General features: G+C 36.9%; 1 protein-coding gene across 4 annotated transcripts in view; it reads right to left on the bottom strand.

Annotated features, from left to right (window-relative positions):
* LOC145989281 (calcium-responsive transcription factor-like) overlaps nucleotides 1-18518 on the bottom strand; it is a 62373-nt gene extending 43855 nt beyond the window's left edge. For 2 of the 4 annotated variants that reach the window (XM_083124609.1, XM_083124608.1), the window contains exons 1-7: nucleotides 18507-18518; nucleotides 8716-8834; nucleotides 7580-7676; nucleotides 5198-5281; nucleotides 4671-4803; nucleotides 3528-3717; nucleotides 3229-3319 (exon numbers count right to left, since the gene is read on the bottom strand). In XM_083124609.1, the coding sequence (XP_082980735.1) occupies nucleotides 3229-3319; nucleotides 3528-3717; nucleotides 4671-4803; nucleotides 5198-5281; nucleotides 7580-7676; nucleotides 8716-8834; nucleotides 18507-18511 (719 nt within the window). In that variant the 5' untranslated portion in view covers nucleotides 18512-18518. Of the gene's footprint in view, nucleotides 1-3228; nucleotides 3320-3527; nucleotides 3718-4670; nucleotides 4804-5197; nucleotides 5282-7579; nucleotides 7677-8715; nucleotides 8835-18168; nucleotides 18263-18506 lie in introns of those variants that run through there. The other 2 variants (XM_083124611.1, XM_083124610.1) reach the window with 2 other exon arrangements.
* Between the last annotated feature and the right edge of the window lie 435 nt (nucleotides 18519-18953).

The following is an 18953-nucleotide window of genomic DNA, read 5'->3' as shown; positions in this document are numbered from 1 at the left end:
TGGGAAATACATGATTTAATGTGCCTGTCGAAAATATTCCATGTACGTATAACTCTATAGTTTACTCTTGAGTAAAATGTTGGAAAACTTGCATGTTTTATGTACACAAACATGGCCTAAAAAAGACAAGAATGTTGGATTTCATGGAATTTTTCGTTGTTTTAGGTCATTTCTTTTAAAAAAATCGCTAAAAACGCCAACAATTCACATTTTATGCCAAATTTGCATTATTTCGATATTTAGAAAGGGCGAAAAATGTGTCCAGACATCACTGCACATTCCTAAACATAACTTCGCAGCAATTACCATTTTTCACGGTTTTGGCGTTTGCGAAAAATCAATCGGAAGTTACTTTCTGGGCACCCCTCGTATAAATCAGTAGATGGAAAGTGAACATTTAGCAGGGCTGGCAGAAATTAGTATTTTATTTCATTATATTGGACATTAACCTTACTCGGTGAGAGATTAATGACCATCTCTCACGAGTTTAATCAGACAGGACAGAGAATGGTGTTAATTTCACTGCAATACTAGTGTTGCAGTAAATTTGAGGTTGGGAGCATGCACTTGCCAATTTTTATAACGTTCACCAATGCAGATTTATGTTTCACTTTTTCGTGATAGTATTCAATATAGCCTATATCCAGTTTTGTTGGATTCTTCTTGATATCTAAGAATAGTGCAATGTGATTGTAAACGTATGTTAACTTGTGTGAAACCAGTAATACGTCAGGATGATGAAGGAAAACCTTTGTAAACACTGCTACATTAAATAAGGTGAAGTGAGCCAGAAGAGTAATAAAATTCCAGCAGCAAATTTTTAGTCTAAAGCTCTTCTTGTTTATGCATACGATTTTTGTTGGATGTTGTAGTCCAAAGACATCGAACAAAAATCATAAAGAGTCCCATGCATGCAATTTTTGTTACATGTTGTAGTGAGATACTTTGTCGGGTGGCGATATTCGATAAAATTCGTATGTATCAATGGAACCTATTTGTTTCCATGTTCCTTCAGTTTGCCCAACAAAATGCCTTACTACGACGTCCGACAACTATCGGACTGCGCCACCCACTCCCATCCCCTCCATCTGTTGACAGTTCTGTCTCCTTACTACTCCCATACGGACAAGAAAAAATTATAATTCAATGCATTTTCCACGTAATATTTAGAGGCTTAACCTTTACTCCCCCGATGATATTATAGCTATGGTATATGGTAAGGTCGTTCTGGCCCGATGAAACCATATGGTATCATGGTGCTGATTACGAAATGAATGTGCTTTTTGGACCCTCATACTCTTCTGTTTGGGTTGAAACTCTGACACAGGTCTAGAGCAAGCCTGGGTAAATTCATATTGATGACCAACCTCCCCCCCCCCCTCTCCGCAAGATATCCATGACACATTTCCGAATAGTTTCACATTTTGGCTCATTATTCAACTTGTATGGCACCCAGGAACATGAAACAAGTTTATATCTCTTTGGAATCGTCCATTCTTTGAAGAGAATACTAAGGTTTTCGCCGTCTCCCGAAAATAGCGAGAGAAGAGGGGGGGCAAACTCCAGATTTTTGTTCGTTTTTTTCATTGAAAATCGGTGGTCACGCCCCCAAACCCCCCTTCCTCGGTTCGGCGATCTTAATTGTACACGGTTGTATGCTATGATGTTCTAGCTGAAAAATAAAACTTATCCGAAGTAGATTACTCCCATAGTGCCCGAGTTATAACAATTTTCCTCCATAAATGCTAATTACCTATTTTTCGTAAAAAAAAAAAAGAAATCACATTTTGGCTTATTATTCAACTTGTACGACACCCAAGAACATGAAACATGTCTCATTCTCTTGAGAAATGTCCATTCTTTAAAAAGAATACTAAAGTTCGCGCCTTCTTCCCAAATAGCGGGAGAAGAGGGGGCAAACTCCAGATTTTTATGTTTTTTTCATTGAAATTCGGGGGTCGCGCCCCCCAAACCCCCTTTCTCGGTTCGGCGATCTGAATTGTGCACGGTTGCATGCGCTGATGTTGTAGCTGCAAAACAAAACTTATCCGAAGTAGATTTCTCCCATAGTGCCCGAGTTAGAACAATTTTCCTCCAAAAATGCAAATTACCTATTTTTCGTTAAAAAATCACACTTTGGCTTATTATTCAACTTGTATGGCACGCAACAACATGAAATATGTTTCATTCTCTTGAGAAATGTCCATTCTTTAAAAAGAATATTAAAGTTCGCGCCTTCTTCCCAAATAGCGGGAGAATTGGGGGCAAACTCCAGATTTTTATGTTTTTTTCATTGAAATTCGGGGGTCGTGCCCCCCAAACCCCCTTCCTCTGTTCGGCGATATGAATTGTGCACGGTTGCATGCTATGATGTTTTAGCTGCAAAACAAAACTTATCCGAAGTAGATTGCTCCCATAGTGCCAGAGTTATAACAATTTTCGTCAAAGAGTGTTTGAAGTCAATGAAGACGATATTCCCTGACATTTCCCTGACTTTTTTTGACACCTCAAATTCCCTGACTTTTCCCGGTTTTCCAGGTTTTCCAGGTCTGTCGCCACCCTGTAGTTATAAGTTATTGGAGTATCTCTAACAATGAAGATAACAGTGTGTATTCTAATATTTTTACACTTCTGTCAGAAAAGAAATATGCATATCCCTTGTTAACACTGCGACTTCACCACGTAAATCTACTACAATCTTACTCTAAAATATTCTGAGTTTCCAATATGTAGCTACCAGAATACAGAAATAGATATCATTTTTAATAGAATCAAATTCATCACAAATTCTAAATACATAAATAAAACTTTGCAGGTTTTATTTTATATTCATTGTTATAAAAAACAATAAATGTGCTGTTTGGAAATTAAATAGTTAATCATAAGTTTCATTTGACATCTTGGTATCAGAAATTTTCAAATGTTTGAAAACTGTCAAAAACCAATGTGAAGCTAATAAAAACAGAGGCAGAGTATTTCGTGACATGCATTATGTCCCTAAGTCCGCTTAAATGCTGTCTGGATATTTCAAAGCTTACCACAACATTGGCATTGACCCACTTCACTTGTGGCTACAGTGTACCTTTCAAGAAATGGCTTATTCCAGTATGATAATAACCGTTACCACAAAGCATGGCTTATCATAAAGTGATTTCAGGAATATGACGACGACAAAAAAGTGAGTCTCACAAAACATGTTTGGGATGAGGTGGACAGTAGCTAGTTTACCTTGCAGGGCAGCTGAAATCGGAAGCAGTTTTCAAAGTGGTGTATTTTCTTCTTGGTCCATACTGACACTCCATTACAACTGCACGTTTACCTGAAATGAGAAATTCAAGAATGTCAACTAAAATTAATTTTTTGCTCTTGACAAAGACTTGTCCACATGTGTCAAAATATGTAACGAATAAGATACAAACCACAATAAGTACATTTTTAAACAGATTCAATTTACACTTCAAGTGTAACGAAAATAACCTAAGAGCAAAATGCAGAAAATAATGATAAAAAGAATGGCCTGCCCTTACCCTCATTAAGAAATGGTATCCCATCAAAAGGAACATACTGTGATCTCCACATTAGACGGGAGCTTTCTACATTTGAGCCTGGGCACTGCCTGGTCCCCCAGTTAGTCTGTGTCGATTCCTTGTACAAAGATAGCAGTATGGACAACTCCTCTTCATTTGATACCCATCCTCTGTAACTGTTACCCAACTTCTGCAAGTAAAACGAAAGTAATTAATACAGCATAAATTAGTGAATAAAATTTATGCGTTATTCCAGTTTTCTTTAAAAAAATCAAGGTGAACAATAATAATAATTATTATAATAAATATTAATGTATATTAACATTTTACATGAAACATCCATGAATACTTCTTTACACATCTTACTAAGTATATAAAAAAGGTTTCGCCATCTCCAGCCCCAGATGGTGAAAGTTAACAATTAACAAAAAAGAGAAAATTACAATCAACAACACTCTCCCCTTTGACAACTGAGAGGACCATCTCTCCCTACCTCCTTCAGATCCAAAAGAAAGCAATCAAATCAATCAAGTCATCTAAAACAAACAAACAATAGTCCGTTACCTAACGTAAGTGTTGATACAAATATTCACTTCTAAGTTTAAGGAGGTAGTAATTCTCCCTCTTGAAATACAGAATTTAACAGACATCCAAGTACTAATAAATTTTCATTAACGGAAGAAAAATTGCGATGACCTTCCTCCTTTGACTCCTAAAGTAAAGTTACCTCCCCGCACTTAGACAATGTCCCAAAGCAATAATATGGACTTTCAAAGAATCTAAATTCAACCCCATAATGCAACAGTGCAGTTTGATTTAAACATGGTCATTTTTCTCATCTGTTAAGAAAATTCACACATTATTCGTGATGTGAAAAAACCCATGCAAAATTTCCAATTAGCAGACACCCTGGATTAACAAATATGTGAACAAAATCCAGATTTCCTAGAAGTACAAAATTAATATTTAACATTCCCTGATATATCCAGTTTTAAAGAATATTTTAGGACTTACAAGGCAGTGGAACCCAAATATTCCAGCAAAACAGCTTGCATAATTACACTATAACGGGACATATTATTTCAGAGGTAATTAGACACACATGGAGGTTTAACTTGTAACATCAGAGACAAAAATACTTACAACACAGTCTTTCAAGTGATGTGTCCACAAAGGTTCATCAAACAGGCTATCCAAAGAAATAGATGCTGGATGAGATTTCTGTCGAGTCTTCCTTTGGCACCATCTCATCCTGGTTCTGTGTCTGCATTTTGAACTGAAATAAATACAGACAATTGTCACAACTCATGTTAAGAACTATCATCTGGTCCAACTTTTATATCCTTTTTAAAACTTTACTTTTATATTAATGATGGAATTATGCAATAACAATTGTATTCCACCATGTCATAGAGGCAGAAATACACTTGAATATACAGTGTGTGGCAGTGGCAGCTGGCAGCTAGTATGATGGGTAGTGCCAACGTGATCAAGAAATCGAAAAATTTTTGCTAGCATTTGTCATAGAAATCTAATGAAAGAGAATTTTAATGGAACTTTGTTTACTAAAATTGCAGATAAAAATTCAGAGTTCCTAAGATTGGTTTATTTTACTTCGCATTTGTACTACTTTTGGCTAATCGCGAAGATAAGGATGAGTGAACACTCACGAAGTACACCCATATCCCGGCCAGGATTCGAATCTGTGATCCCTGGTGTCGTAGCATGCTGTGCACGGAGGTCGACCAGAGTTTCTAGGAAATAAATACGACTATTAAAATTTCGACGCCTGTCACCTTTACCACTTTTTTTTAAAAAAAAAAAAATTAAAAAAAAATAGAATTGATGTTTAAATCTGGCGTGGGACGGCCAAGTTGTTTAACTTTTAATTTAATATCATATAATACCTTGGAAAACGGTGTATGTAATAATGCTCTAATCTGACTCATCTTCACTGACTACCCTTCCTTTCACACACCATCGGACACTTTCACTACACTAAAAAAAAAAAAAACACTGAACAATCAGATACCGAGTTGAACACTGTATTCTCGCCTTGCTTTGTTTATAATTTGCAACCCCAGCATGGCAGACGGTACATCAACAATCTGTGTTACTAACAACTGAAATATGATTATCTGCTAAATGAATTGTGGATCTAGAATTTTTAAGATTCAATGCAAGAAACTGAATTATATCTGCAAGTGAAATTCTTATACTGATAGATTTTCCGTGTGATTTGTAACAAATATTAAAGTAAAATATCCCCTGGTGATGCGAATTCCCTTTGATATTTAGGCAATTCTTTTTTACAGAAAATATCTTCAATATTTTGACAGCATCAGTTGCAACACATGAGTGTCTGTGTGCGTGAGAGCAAGAGTTATGTATTTTCTTAAGAAGAAATCAATAACAAAAAAGTGTGGATGGCTCTTTAGACGCATCTATCTAAATGGTTATATACATTTGGGGAAGATATTACGTTCATTCTTGCCAAGTAGGCAGGAAACTATCTTTCTCGCGAATTACTTCTCCAATGAATATTACAAATAGATCAGGATTAGTCACTTCTCTATGAAGTTTGCAACTATGTCAACACAATGCAAAAGCTCTCGTGTCGTGCCAGCCGAAAATGGGTCTGGCTGGTTGTCTTATGGCTACCACCTCCTTTCTCATTTCTTGCAGAGACTTTTTCATGCTTCTGCACAAAGGCCAAACTATGCTGGCCCAGAGCAAGTGAGAGAACAGCTGGTGATGCGGCGCAAGATTTGAGGTGGCCGTAAGCTCGAATGCTTACAAGATTCGAATCTCCTAGTTCGTGCATTTTCTTTTTCTGAGGGTAGAGACATGGCACGGTGGCTCTCCCCTTACAGAGCCGCCGATGGTGTGTGGTATATAAACATGGAAATTTTTAAATTAAAATACAAAATATATATTTTTAAAATCATAATTATTGCTATTGTTAATGACTTGATTCATTTTACTTCGCTTTTCTGCCACTCTTGGCTAAGATTTCGCGAAGATGGGGATGAATGATATGATGATTGATTTGCTTTATTTTATTTTGGTTTTTGTGCCATTTTTTGGCTAATTTGCGAAGATGGGGATGAGTGATGATATGATACTTTCAAACATTCATGCCCAGGCCGGAATTCGAATTAGGGAGCCCTGCATCGTAGCGCAATGTGCTATCCACAGGGGCCGGCTTGAGTGAGTTATATGATGAATTGATACAAACACCCATGTTGTGATAACCACTCTGCCACAGGGAATTATTTTCCTGGACAGAAATGATCTGGTTAATACGTCCTGTAAGAAGATTTTGGCATTTCTAAATACATTACTTCTATGCATATATTTATCTTGATCAAGAGTTTTATTAAATGACCCAGTATTTTCTTATTATATCAACCATAAGATTAAAGCCTATCAGCTGATCATTCCTACATCATGTGGTAACCTAAGAAATGCTGAATATGACAGTACAGTGGAACATCAAAGTACTGTGTGGTCGATAAACATAGCAACAATATTAATTTGTATGTTTACCTCACATATCTGAAATCATACTTTTGTCCATATATATTAGAGCAAAGCAGATACAAATAGACTGGGAAGTATTGGTTGGAATTCAATCACTGAGATCAGCTTCTACTTCTTTACTTTCACAGAGTCCAAAAATTTTGGAAATTCTGCAAAGCGTATTACCACTATTTCTGCAACAACGATGTGTGTAGAAATGTATTTTATGATTCAATGATTATATCATCTGAGATTATGAATATTTTTATGTAAATCTCTAGCAGATCGCTACAATTTACTTCCGACAGAAAACACATATTAAAATGTATTAATATTCGGAATATTTTGAATTGTTAAAATTTTCTAGTATCAATACTAGCAGGAATTGCTAATAGTATCATCAATCAAAGTATCAATAGTTGATTGATTGATTGATTGATTGATTTTACTTCAAAGTATCAGTTCAGTTATATATACATAAATATGCATTCTTTTAATCTGAAAAGCTTATTGGGTGTCTTGTAGCTTACCTTAGCTTCTCAGTGGCTGAACATTCCTTTAGGTTGTCTGGAAGCATGCAACTGTTCAATGCAGATTCTAATGGCATGAATGTAAGATCATCAGCTCCTGCAATATTTATTTATTTATTACCAAAATCTAATTTAAATTTACTTTTTTCTTAACCTACAATTATATTCTCCTTACAAGGGTCTCCAGCCTTTTGGTACACAGGATAAAGACTGTGATGTTGACTACATGACACATTTACCCCTAATCTGTGTTTTTACTTCTTACTTCATTCTTGCCTTGCATATCTGAGTGTTACAATGTTCTGTGCTGTGGGGTTAATGTTCCAGATTCTCAATAAACAGTTAACAACCTAGTGATGGAGTTTGACAATACTGAATGAATATGCTTGCTTGAATAGCATATTAAAATTAAAAATATATCAGGTTACAACATTGAAACAACACATTCATAATTGGCCTCCTGAGTACCCAATCGTTGTCACTCTCGCCAGTGGTCCAGGTATTGATATCTGGTGAGAGCTGCCAAAATCTCGGCACCGACCCAGCATCTGGGTCTCAAAAGCTAGATAACAGCTGCACTGACTATGTGTCACTCAATAAAAAAGCCAGTCTGGCAGACCCTGGCCATTGTTGTTGTACCATGGAGCTTAGTTTAGTTCACACTCATAATTATACAAGTTTATAAAGAATCAAATGTGTATACATAACCAAAAAAAAGTATATGAAACGTCTAGGTTTACATAGAGATTTGGCTTGGTATATTCATTAGTAGAGCAAGAAATGATATGGAGTCCCAGTTTCTATGGAATCTCTCTTGAAAATCTAAAATTCGCAACCAGAGGGGTTATTTCCTTCCTCATCCCCACTTTAAATACCACCCTGTGTATGTATGTCTAAAAGTAATGTACAGTACTACTGTCCACTAACTGACTTCATATTTGATATACCTATCAGTTTAACCAATCTAGTTACCGACGCTAAAATACAAATGCTACAGATAGATGGACACACCCCTGTGCTAAACTAACAAAACGTATTAAAACATGGATAAATTTTATAAATTATATACACATCTAACTTAAGAAAATAACTAAATATTTATTTTGAAGGAAAATAAATAGTACGAGATGTCTTACCAAAAATTGACTCGTAATTAATTTCAGTACTGTTCAAATCTATGATATTTGTACTATTACAGAAAGATTCATCAACTGTAGGTCCCTTGGGTGCTGTGTCTATATTCTCTGGCTCCAAACTGCAAATGAAAAATTATGCTATGATTAATATAAAAAATGAGACCAATATTTAGGTCAACATGCGTAACATTCGGCCACTAAAGCTGAAAACTTTGTGATCAAAATTAGATGAATAGAAAAAAAAAAGAAAAAATCAGTGTACAAAAAAGTATCTTAAAACTTTTATTGGGCCGTACATAACTAACATTAAGATCACCCTTACTATAACAATAACTTTTCTAGCAACATTGTTTACCAAGCTGGAGTCCTCACAGCACTCCATGCCTTTTTTCTTCTTCTGGAACTGCTCAATTGCTTGAAGCAAGCAATGATTGAAATTATGTTTCTTTGAGTTTCTTAAGGTATACCTTGGCATCAAATTTTATGTTTATTTATTTGACAGAAAGTAGGCAAATAAAAGGTATATGTTGCTGTTTACAACTTTTTCTTATTATTTCGACGATTACATCACATGAAAAAGACTTGCATCCATAATGTAAAAATTTTACATCCAAAACACTTTAATCTTACGGTAATTAGGAAATAAGAACAACTGATTATTTTTCTGTCCAATTTATTGTAGGAATGAACATTTTTCACTGTTTGTATATAAAAAATTATTTTCCTTGCTTTTCATCTCCCAGAAATATGACTGCCATTAAGTGAGGGTGTGTTCTCTTATGTGTCATCTGTGTTACATTTACAACATGGCAATTGTTATCAATACGGAAAGAAGAATTACAGCCTAAAATCAAAGCTTTCGTATGAAAAGCATGAAGTATGTACAAGGTCAAAGTTAAAAAGTTATGCCTGTAAATATGGAATTGCCTATGTTTAAAATATCTGTGTAGTATTTCTGGGTTAGTGAAAAACAAAACTTCATGCCATGTATCTAGATGTATGTATAATGTTTGTTTTTAGCGTTATTAGGGGGTAACAGTTCCGAAAGTTTAATGATTTTTTATAGGAGCTTCAGATTGTCCTTTAGAATACTGCAAATGGTTGCCAAGTATACTTGGAAAAACTCATTAGCAGCCACGTTTCCCACCAAAGAGTCCTTCTTACTTAAAGATCGTCTCTGTTCCAAGTACTACATGAGGCTTGATGCAGGTTTTGTACCTAAGCCCAAATGCTGTAATAATTTAGGAATGTCATTTTAATGCTAAGAGCCCTAAACCTGACCCACCTAACCTAACAACGAAAGTATTTAGGAACATAACACCCCTTTGTCACTCACATCATGTGACATGGTAGTGACAGCAGTCCTTAAGCAAGACAACAGTACACGAAAGGTTGCTCACGATGAGTATTCATACTGGAGTATACGAAGGAAAAAATGCTTCTTCACTAAACATGCAGTAAGTACAAGTGTTCTTGGGTTACCAGCCACATTAATTTGGCGTTACCATTACTTAACTGATAACCCAAGAACATTTGTTTTATTCGAATTATGTTGCAGGAAAGCCACAATTCATATGCAGTAAGTAATGACTAAGGTGATTGTTTGATTGACTTGGTTTATTTTACCAGGCATGGAGCATCCATGTAAACCGTGTAAGCCGGGCTTACACTTTATTAGTTCTAGTAAAATGTAGGTAATTATATGGCAAAATTCGTAAAAACTTCAAAGTTCATCTCGGCCCGATACCAGTCTTCGAGATTATGTTTGTTAGATTGCAACACTTCAGCACCAGATGGCACATGAGAACTCCCGCCTTTTGCTTGGGGAAAGTTGTAATCAGTCTGAATCTTGCCTTACAAATTTCTGACCGCGAAGGAGCAGTGCCTACCGTCGCCCACCGTATCTGGAAGGAGAAGAGCAAGGAATGTAGGGAGAAGAGCATGTCGAAACCCTAGGTGTGTAAACCTACGGGCAGAGGCTTACAACAGCGTTGCAAACCTCATGTTTAGAAAAAGTGTTGTTCATGGACATCCGCAGTATTTCTTTCCACCAGGGAGGATTAAGCAAAGTATTTTTTTCAGGGGTTAGGGTAAACTAGGTATATTTCCCTTCTCAAAATATACTAATTCAATTTGAAGTTAACATTTTTCTGCAACGTCCTTACAATAATTAACAATTTGATGTGACTGAAATGAAATTATATGTGTGAAAATGGTTGACATTCATTTTTCAGGAAGTGTCTCCTCCCCTTGCCTCTTCTGGACATCCATGGTGTCGTTTAAACTCCGAAATTATGCTACATACTACTAAATTGTTCTGGGATTTTCATATTATAAATATTAATTTATAACAAAAACAAATATAAATTCGAATGGTTCAACCAACGGCATGGGTTCCACGTTATGTGAAAGATTTGAGAAAATTCAACCACAACGAAAAGCGGCCCTGTTGTTTTATTTATATCTCCAACTTACAAACGACTTTTTAAACTTGTGCGAGATTTAGCACCATTATGCTTGCGTTGGCTTCACTGAATACGCGCCAGCGAGACACAGGTCCTGCAAGAGGAGGGGCTCCAGCGTTGTCGGGTATGAATGGTTGACTGCAAAGGAAATTTGAGCCGGTGGTGCTTCAAGGATGTTTTTTCCCCCCAGGAACAGGGAATTCTGAAGCAAAAAACTAACAGGAAGGGGAAAAAGGAGAAACCTAGAAATGTGCGGGATACGGGAAAACTAGATACACATTGATGTGCTAAATTCTTGTTGTTTCTCTTGTAGGAGAGCATAAACATTACACATATTAAGACTCTGTTTTCCGTTTATGTAAGAACTCAGCTGGTAATAAGCTAAAAAGTGAAATAAATGTTAATGAAAACTGAAGATTGAACCAATTTTACAAATTTCATGTCAAATGTGAACCAAATATTATTAATTACATAGTCCGTGATTCAAACACTCTTTGAACAACGTACGAAAAGCCTGTTTATGATCTTTTAGGTGCTAGATTTGCTTTTACACTATCCTAAGAAAGCACTTACATGTCTGATAGAAATTTCTGGATATATCCCTACAATTTGTGAGCATTTCTTTTATATTGTATTTTTTTTTTTACTAAATATAGGGAATTTTAAGGCAAGAGAGGGAATTTATTTATATCCGAAAGGGATATTCCCCTCACAGTCTGAAAGATCACTGCTTTGAGCAGTGACCAATTTTGGATCTGGTTTCTTTTTTTCCCCCTTCTTGCTGTGTGTTTGTTAAAGTCTCGAGGTATTGCTTTTGCAAATTACATTGATTGAAAAGCGGACTGTCGTCCCTGTGCTGTGGTGTGATACAGTAGTGAAGTGCATTATGGAATAAAATGAGTGTGATGGTGCGGTGGGGTGGAGAACTTGTTGAAGACGCCGTTGTCCAGCAAGGATTTTGCTGCCAAGAAGAAACTTGTGGATATAGGTAGGCCCACCCCTTCCTTCTCTAGCAGACATAGTAACAGAAACGAAAAATAAAGTGCGCCGATTTTGTGATTCATGATACGGAGCTGATACTTGGTTATGCGGTTGTAAAAAGTATTCAGCACTTTTCTGTTTCACTCTGTTTTCGTTTGTTTATTATTATTCATTTTATCTAACTTTGCATATTTTTTATCAATACGTTACTCATTGTGATAGGAATAACACTGACTTAATTATCAGATATCCAGAATTTTTAATTTGGTGAAAAATTCCAGGGAAGTGTTCTGAAAAAATTGGGGGGGGGGGGTCGATGTGTGTGGATAAATCACTAACCATGTCAGCCCAAAAAGAAGCACAACGGGAAATAGCCTTCGTCATGCTAGGCTTAAACTGTAGGAAAAGTCACGCTCCGCCACTGTATTTTACTTTTCTGCCACTTTTGGCTGACCGCGAAGATGAAGATGAGTGATAATTTGATAAAACTGATGAAGGGACACTCACAAAGAACACCCATGCCCAGGCCCAGATTCAAACCTGGCATCGTAGCACGCTGTGCTAATCACTCTGAAATGATTAAGGCGAGGAAGTATGTGCATAAAGTAGAGTACTGCATTGAACCACTTTCACTCGTTCAAACTTGATCGAATCTCCCACGCTCGAATATATAGAATATCAAATATCATTTCAAGGTGACAATAATCGCGGTAACGCATCTGACTACCATGCTCTAGGTCCCGGGTTCGATCCCCGGCCGGTTCAAATCCAGGAACTTTTCTAACGTTGCAAGCGGCCCCGGTGCCCCCCCAGCGTCGAATAACATGGGTACCTGGGGGAAACCCTGGGGGGTAAAGACGGTCAGGGGCGTGATGCTGATCACATCGCCCCCATCATGTCCGGATCAAGAAAGTGTGGGGCGTTACCCCCACACCCTCTATACGCCTTCATGGCATGGTGCTAAGCACAGGGGAACACTTTACCTTTTTTTATGTGACACTAATCGTACAAATGTGTGTAAAATTAGGGTAACAGTTCGTTATATTGGAGACACATTTCTTCATTTTTCAGAAGAAACTACTTACGGAAATGAGTTTCTCTAAGGTTTCCAACGTTCGTCGAGGTGTTTTCTTTCATCATGGAATCTCTTTGACCGGGAAATCATGTATTTTTCAAGAGAAATATCTCATCGGCGCACAAGTGCCATTGCTTTCGCTACATGAACCAGATGCTGCATATGCTTGATGACGTAACCGCCTGTCAGTGTTTCCAACCCCTTTTTCTTTTAACTATGCTTGCCAAACCTAACCTTATCGCAAATGGTTCGTGGGGCTATCCATCAGCTACCTGTGCATAATGTACATGCACACGTGACGAACACGATAGTAGGTATTTTTCGGTGAAGAAGGTTGGAAACACTGCATACCTACAATGCTAATCAACATCTGCCCGCCATATTGTGTTACGGAAGCGAAAAAAGGAATAACAAAAACAGTAAACTCCGTAAGCCATCAAGCGTCATCCGCGCGAACTATTAGACGATCGAGCAAAAAAGCCTCGATGCAGGACTCTAGTATAAAGTCAGTAATAGAAACCAAACCATGTTAAAAGTGAGTATCTATAATGAGTATATCAGAATTAAACAATCGGAACTTTGACCTGAGTAGGTTGTGCAGTTAGACCTGTTGGTGCTAGCACATCTACAGTGGCTCCGGAAAGTATTCATCGGAGCACAATCAGACTGTCAAACCACGTATAGCACTTTGCAAAAGAAGAAAAGCATGAGCAAAATGTAATACCGACACACGTTCACATTCGTTCTTCGAAAATCAAGAGAAAAAGCAGTGCTCGAAAATTTTTCTTCAAAGCTAGGTGCCAGGAAACCACCTACTAGCAATTGTGCATACTACAGTATCTTTCAAAAGTCGCGCAATCCAAACTTTGAAAATGTACATCATGAAAATTGTAAGGGATATTTACACCGGGTTTTCTGCACTAAACTAATCCTGTATGCTATCACTGGATTCATAAATTTATGTTAGCATTTATCAAATAAATGCAATTACATTATTTTAAAAAACCTTGTTAATTTGCTGAAAACATCTGAGAACTGATTTTCAACAATAAATACCAACTCAAACAATTTGTGGGATCATTTGTTGGTGTTTGAATGGTTGTAAAACAGTTGCTTTGTGATGTACAGCAGAAGCAGGGCATTTTTATTGGAAAACCCCTTGCACATGAGTGTAAGAATGAGTAGTAAAATACTCTTCAGCAATGTACACGCACTGCTCCAATGAATACGCCATGCTGAATCAATTAAAAAAAAAGATAACAGGCACATTAGCGGCGAAAGTGAGCTAAGACAATTCAATGTAACCAGGGGCAGCCTAGGATTCTCTCAAGTCCTATTTCGGCACAAAATCTCGATTTATGATTTATCACATAAATGTATAGCCAATACTTAGACACACGTTGCATGCGACTGCTGGCAATATTTAACAATGCTAGTGTTGCCATATACGGAGATATGTCCCAAAAATAACACTTTTCACTCAACCCATAAAATCGCCAGTCAAATATTCATCAAATGTTGTACGTGATGAACATTTATCACAAATGACAGACTGACATGGCATCAGTCATCAAATGTCTAATTATGACCCTTCGATCATTTGTTACATGTTTTTCTTACTCAAAAGTTCAATTCTGAAAAAAATTGAGTGCTGCTTTCAGTCAGTTATTAATTTATATAATTTCCTGTACGGAGTGAAATGAATTTTCAGGATTGAAAAAGATCTCTCTCAATGGATGAGGCTTTATAATGTAGAAAACCCAGTGTAAATGTCTCTTACGGTTTTCATATTGGGTTTGGTGCGTATTACTCACAATATTAACTATTATAGAATATTTCTATGTAGAACACAATAAAAATATCATATAAAAGCTGTTTTACTTAGGTATTTGTGAGTCTACTCCTTGAGTTAGCTAAGTTTCAGGAAAGCGACTGCCCTCTTCTTCAGGCGTTCTTTAAGCATGCAATACTGCCATGCTGAGTCGTTATATCATACAAGGAAAGGTTGGATGGGTAGGATTGGGGAAAAAATATCAGATGTTCCACGTGGAATATCAGCTGATTAACACGCAGATGGGAGTGAGCTCAGTCCTTGTATTTTTAACTTCTTTTAATGAATTTCAAGGGAATGTATAGAGAACATGACAAGTTTTAAGGCAATGCAGGATGAAAGGGACATAGTTTTTTTCTCATATTTTTTCCCCAATCCTACCTGTGAAAATATTTAGTTCCTCATAACAAACAGTGTTTGCAAATAGCGCGGAAGTTAATTTTTTAGATCTACGTGCTAGGAAACTTACGTTTTTTATAAAATTAAAATTCCTAGCTTAACGTCAAAAAGGTTTTTCAGAACTTCTATGATGGCGGATGATGGATTCATGTCACAGGTGCACATCTGATTTTTTTCTTTTTCTTCTTATGATTGACTTCTGCAATGGGAACATTTGCGATTGTGATGTGTTATTCGTGTGATATATTGGCGGATTGGACATTTCCGACATTGGATTTCATTTACGCGACTTCAGAAATTGGAATTACGTATTTCTTTTTGGCAACTGCAGGCCGTTATTGTTTCTAAATGACTTGTGGGATGGGATAATTTGGACTTCTTTTTTTCATGATGGAAAGGGAGTGGAGGGTGGTATTCTGTGAAAAGGACAACAAGAACTTTCAACGTAGGATTTACTTCATTTTTGGACTTAGGCAGGGCCACTGTAGCGGTAGGGGGTGGTAAGTCAATTACCCCAGCGGCGGAGCCCGGATTCTGTGGGAAATTTGGACTCAATTTCAAACGACAAAATCTCAACTTTAAACGGCTGTACAGTCGTAAATACTTCTTTCCACGCTCCAATTTTTTTAATTCACAATTAGGATCACATAATCTTCATAAAGAAAACAAAATAATTTGAAAATTCGAGGGTGTAGAATAGGGTACCAGACCCCAGCTCACAACACCAAGTTGTGGTTACTCTATAATAATACACCACACTGGATGGAAACACCTCCACAGTCTCCAGATGTTAATCCCATAGAGCATGTGTGGAATATGCTGGAGGAAAACATACGCAAACACAACATTTCTAATAAAAACGATCTGAAGAAAGCTCTAATGACTGAATGGCATAATATTTCACAGGAAACGACAAGTAATTTGGTTTGATCAATGCCACGAAGGATGGAAGCCATTCTTAAAAGCAAAGGTGGTCCCACCAAGTATTAACCATTTGTAAAGATGACACACTTTTATTGGTAAAATTTCAGTAACCACCAAACGTCTCTAATTCCCTTATTTTTCACATTGATACTTACATATTCTGCATTCCTAAGGATTCTTGAAGGTGGCATTTAGTTTTTTCCACGCAAATAATCTAAATTTTAGACATATCGAGTAATATTTTTTTTTTTGTTCGCTTTCGCTTGCGTTACCCGCGATATGGCAGAGAAATCTTGACTAGCGTTGTCCATGATCAGTGGTTATGCAGTGTTGCAACCACCTTCATAGAAAAATTACCTACTTTCGTGTTACTGATTTTGTATTTCTTTCCAGGTTCAAAAAATGCACGGATAGCCCCACGAACCATTCATAAATAGCCCCACGAACCATGCATGGCAAGATTAGGTTAGGCAAACATAGTTAAAATTGTTTTTTCAAATTATAAAAATTGAAGATAATTTATTTTTTGGTACATTCCAATTCCATGGTGAATTACAAATTCTACTGGATCTTCAACGCCGTGCAATTTCACCACGCATCCTATGCACGTCACGTTGTCGCAAATTCGTCATCAGAAATGTACGCACCTTTATTTACGTTCTACAACTGTTACACAGTTACAAAACTGCATATTTGGAAACACTGACCGGTTGTTACGTCCTAAAACTCACACAAAAATTTGGTTCACGTAGTAGACGGACATCAAGGGAACAGCTTTCGTTAATCGGAGTGAAATTAATGTCGAAAATTACATGATTTGGTAAATTTCTCTTATCGGACAAATGGATTTCTTCAAATTTACAGGAGAAATTACTTACCGAATGCAGTTTCTTTATACTTGTGGAAGTTCAGGGAAGTGTTTTCTCGCATCGTTCATTCAATTTTGCTGGTAAATCATCTATTTTTCGATATAAATGTGTGACCGATGCACGAAAGCTCTTGCATCCATTTACTTCCAGGTGGATGTAGACTGTGTGTGATGACGTAATCTCTGTCAATACCGGTCAGTGTTTCCAAACACATGTTTTTGTAACTGAAGAAGGTAGGTTTCCGCAAATGGTTTGTGGGGCTATGCGAGAATGGCATGTGGGGCTACACATATTCTTTTTCGAAACCAATTTTTAACTATTGAGACCTATACGTGACCCTACCTAACCTAACCTCACCGGAAATGGTTTGTGGGGCTATGTAGGTATTTTTGGGAGCAGTGGGGTGGAAACACTGCATGCCGAGTACGGTAGTGAAACTGTGACCGCCATTTTGCGTGTTACCGAAGGCAAAAACAAACGAAGTAAACTTACTCGATATGTCACAAATAGAGCTTATTTCCGTGAAATAAGCGAAATGTCACCTTCAGCAATGTTTCTCAATGCAGAATACGTAAGTACGAATATTCAAATTAAATGAACTAGCAAATTTCAGCCGTTTGTCCGATACGAGAAATTTACCTTTTTATGTATTGCAGACGAATATTTATTTGGCATCGGATGATGCGTGTTAATGCATTTTTTGTTGTAATTCACTTTGTATGACAAATACATTTCCTTTTGTATATTTTTTTGTGTGCAAACGAATAAGTAATCGAGTGCAGTTTGTGTTCTTTTTTATTGTAAAATTAATGCCAGTCTGTACATCCAATAACCCATTCCTCTATACAAACGAATATTTTCTGGAGCCACTTGACTCTTATGGTGGCGGGAAGGCGAGAATTGACTTACGCGATTGATTGTCCAGATCAAAATTATTCCTTAGTTGCGAGCTCTGCATATTGAAACAAAGTTTCAGTTATGTAAAACATAGGCGTCTTTACAGACAAAATAAAATACAGGCTTTCTTGAAGACCAACTCAGAAAAAAATAAAAATCAGTTATGGAAACTGACAGTTCCGTTCTTCTCGACAAGCCGCAAAACAAATACATAATTTCAAACTTTACAATTTGTCACTAAAAAAGTTCCACGGTATATTCAGAAGAAACAATGATGAATTCATTCATTAGTATCTGATAAAACAATATTAACAGCAATGATAGTAGTAATCCGAAATATTTCAACTTACTTCATGTTCGTTGTTCCGTCAATCTGTGGTTCCGTTCCCACATAATCACAGATTACAATACACACAAGATTACTCACACAAAAGCACAGACTAGATTACATCGAGTGGTTTAGCACAACTCGCGTATTTCAGCGTGTGACGTCGGGCACGGTCGAAAAGATACGCAATATACCCAAATTGACGTCACGTGAGTGAGGAAATTTTGAGATTGAACCAAGAAATTTATAGAAAGAAAATATATTCACACGGTAAATATTTGTCAAAAGTGTGGGACAAGTCAGTAAATACGGAAGTAATAAATTGACTGGCTAGATTAACGGAGTAATTTGCGCCCATGATTATGGTTCTCTTTTTTTTCACCCCCCCATAGGCGCCGACTCCATGGGGCTTAGGGGGGCTCGAGCCCCCTCAATGTTAATTATGTGGGGGCAGAGCCCCCAATGTTAA

This window comes from Lepisma saccharinum, chromosome 6 (genome assembly GCF_977018435.1).
Source record: "Lepisma saccharinum chromosome 6, izLepSacc3.1, whole genome shotgun sequence".
NCBI classification, from domain to species: domain Eukaryota; kingdom Metazoa; phylum Arthropoda; class Insecta; order Zygentoma; family Lepismatidae; genus Lepisma; species Lepisma saccharinum.
Note: the sequence above shows the minus strand (reverse complement) of the source record. Positions and strands in the feature narration are given on the sequence as shown.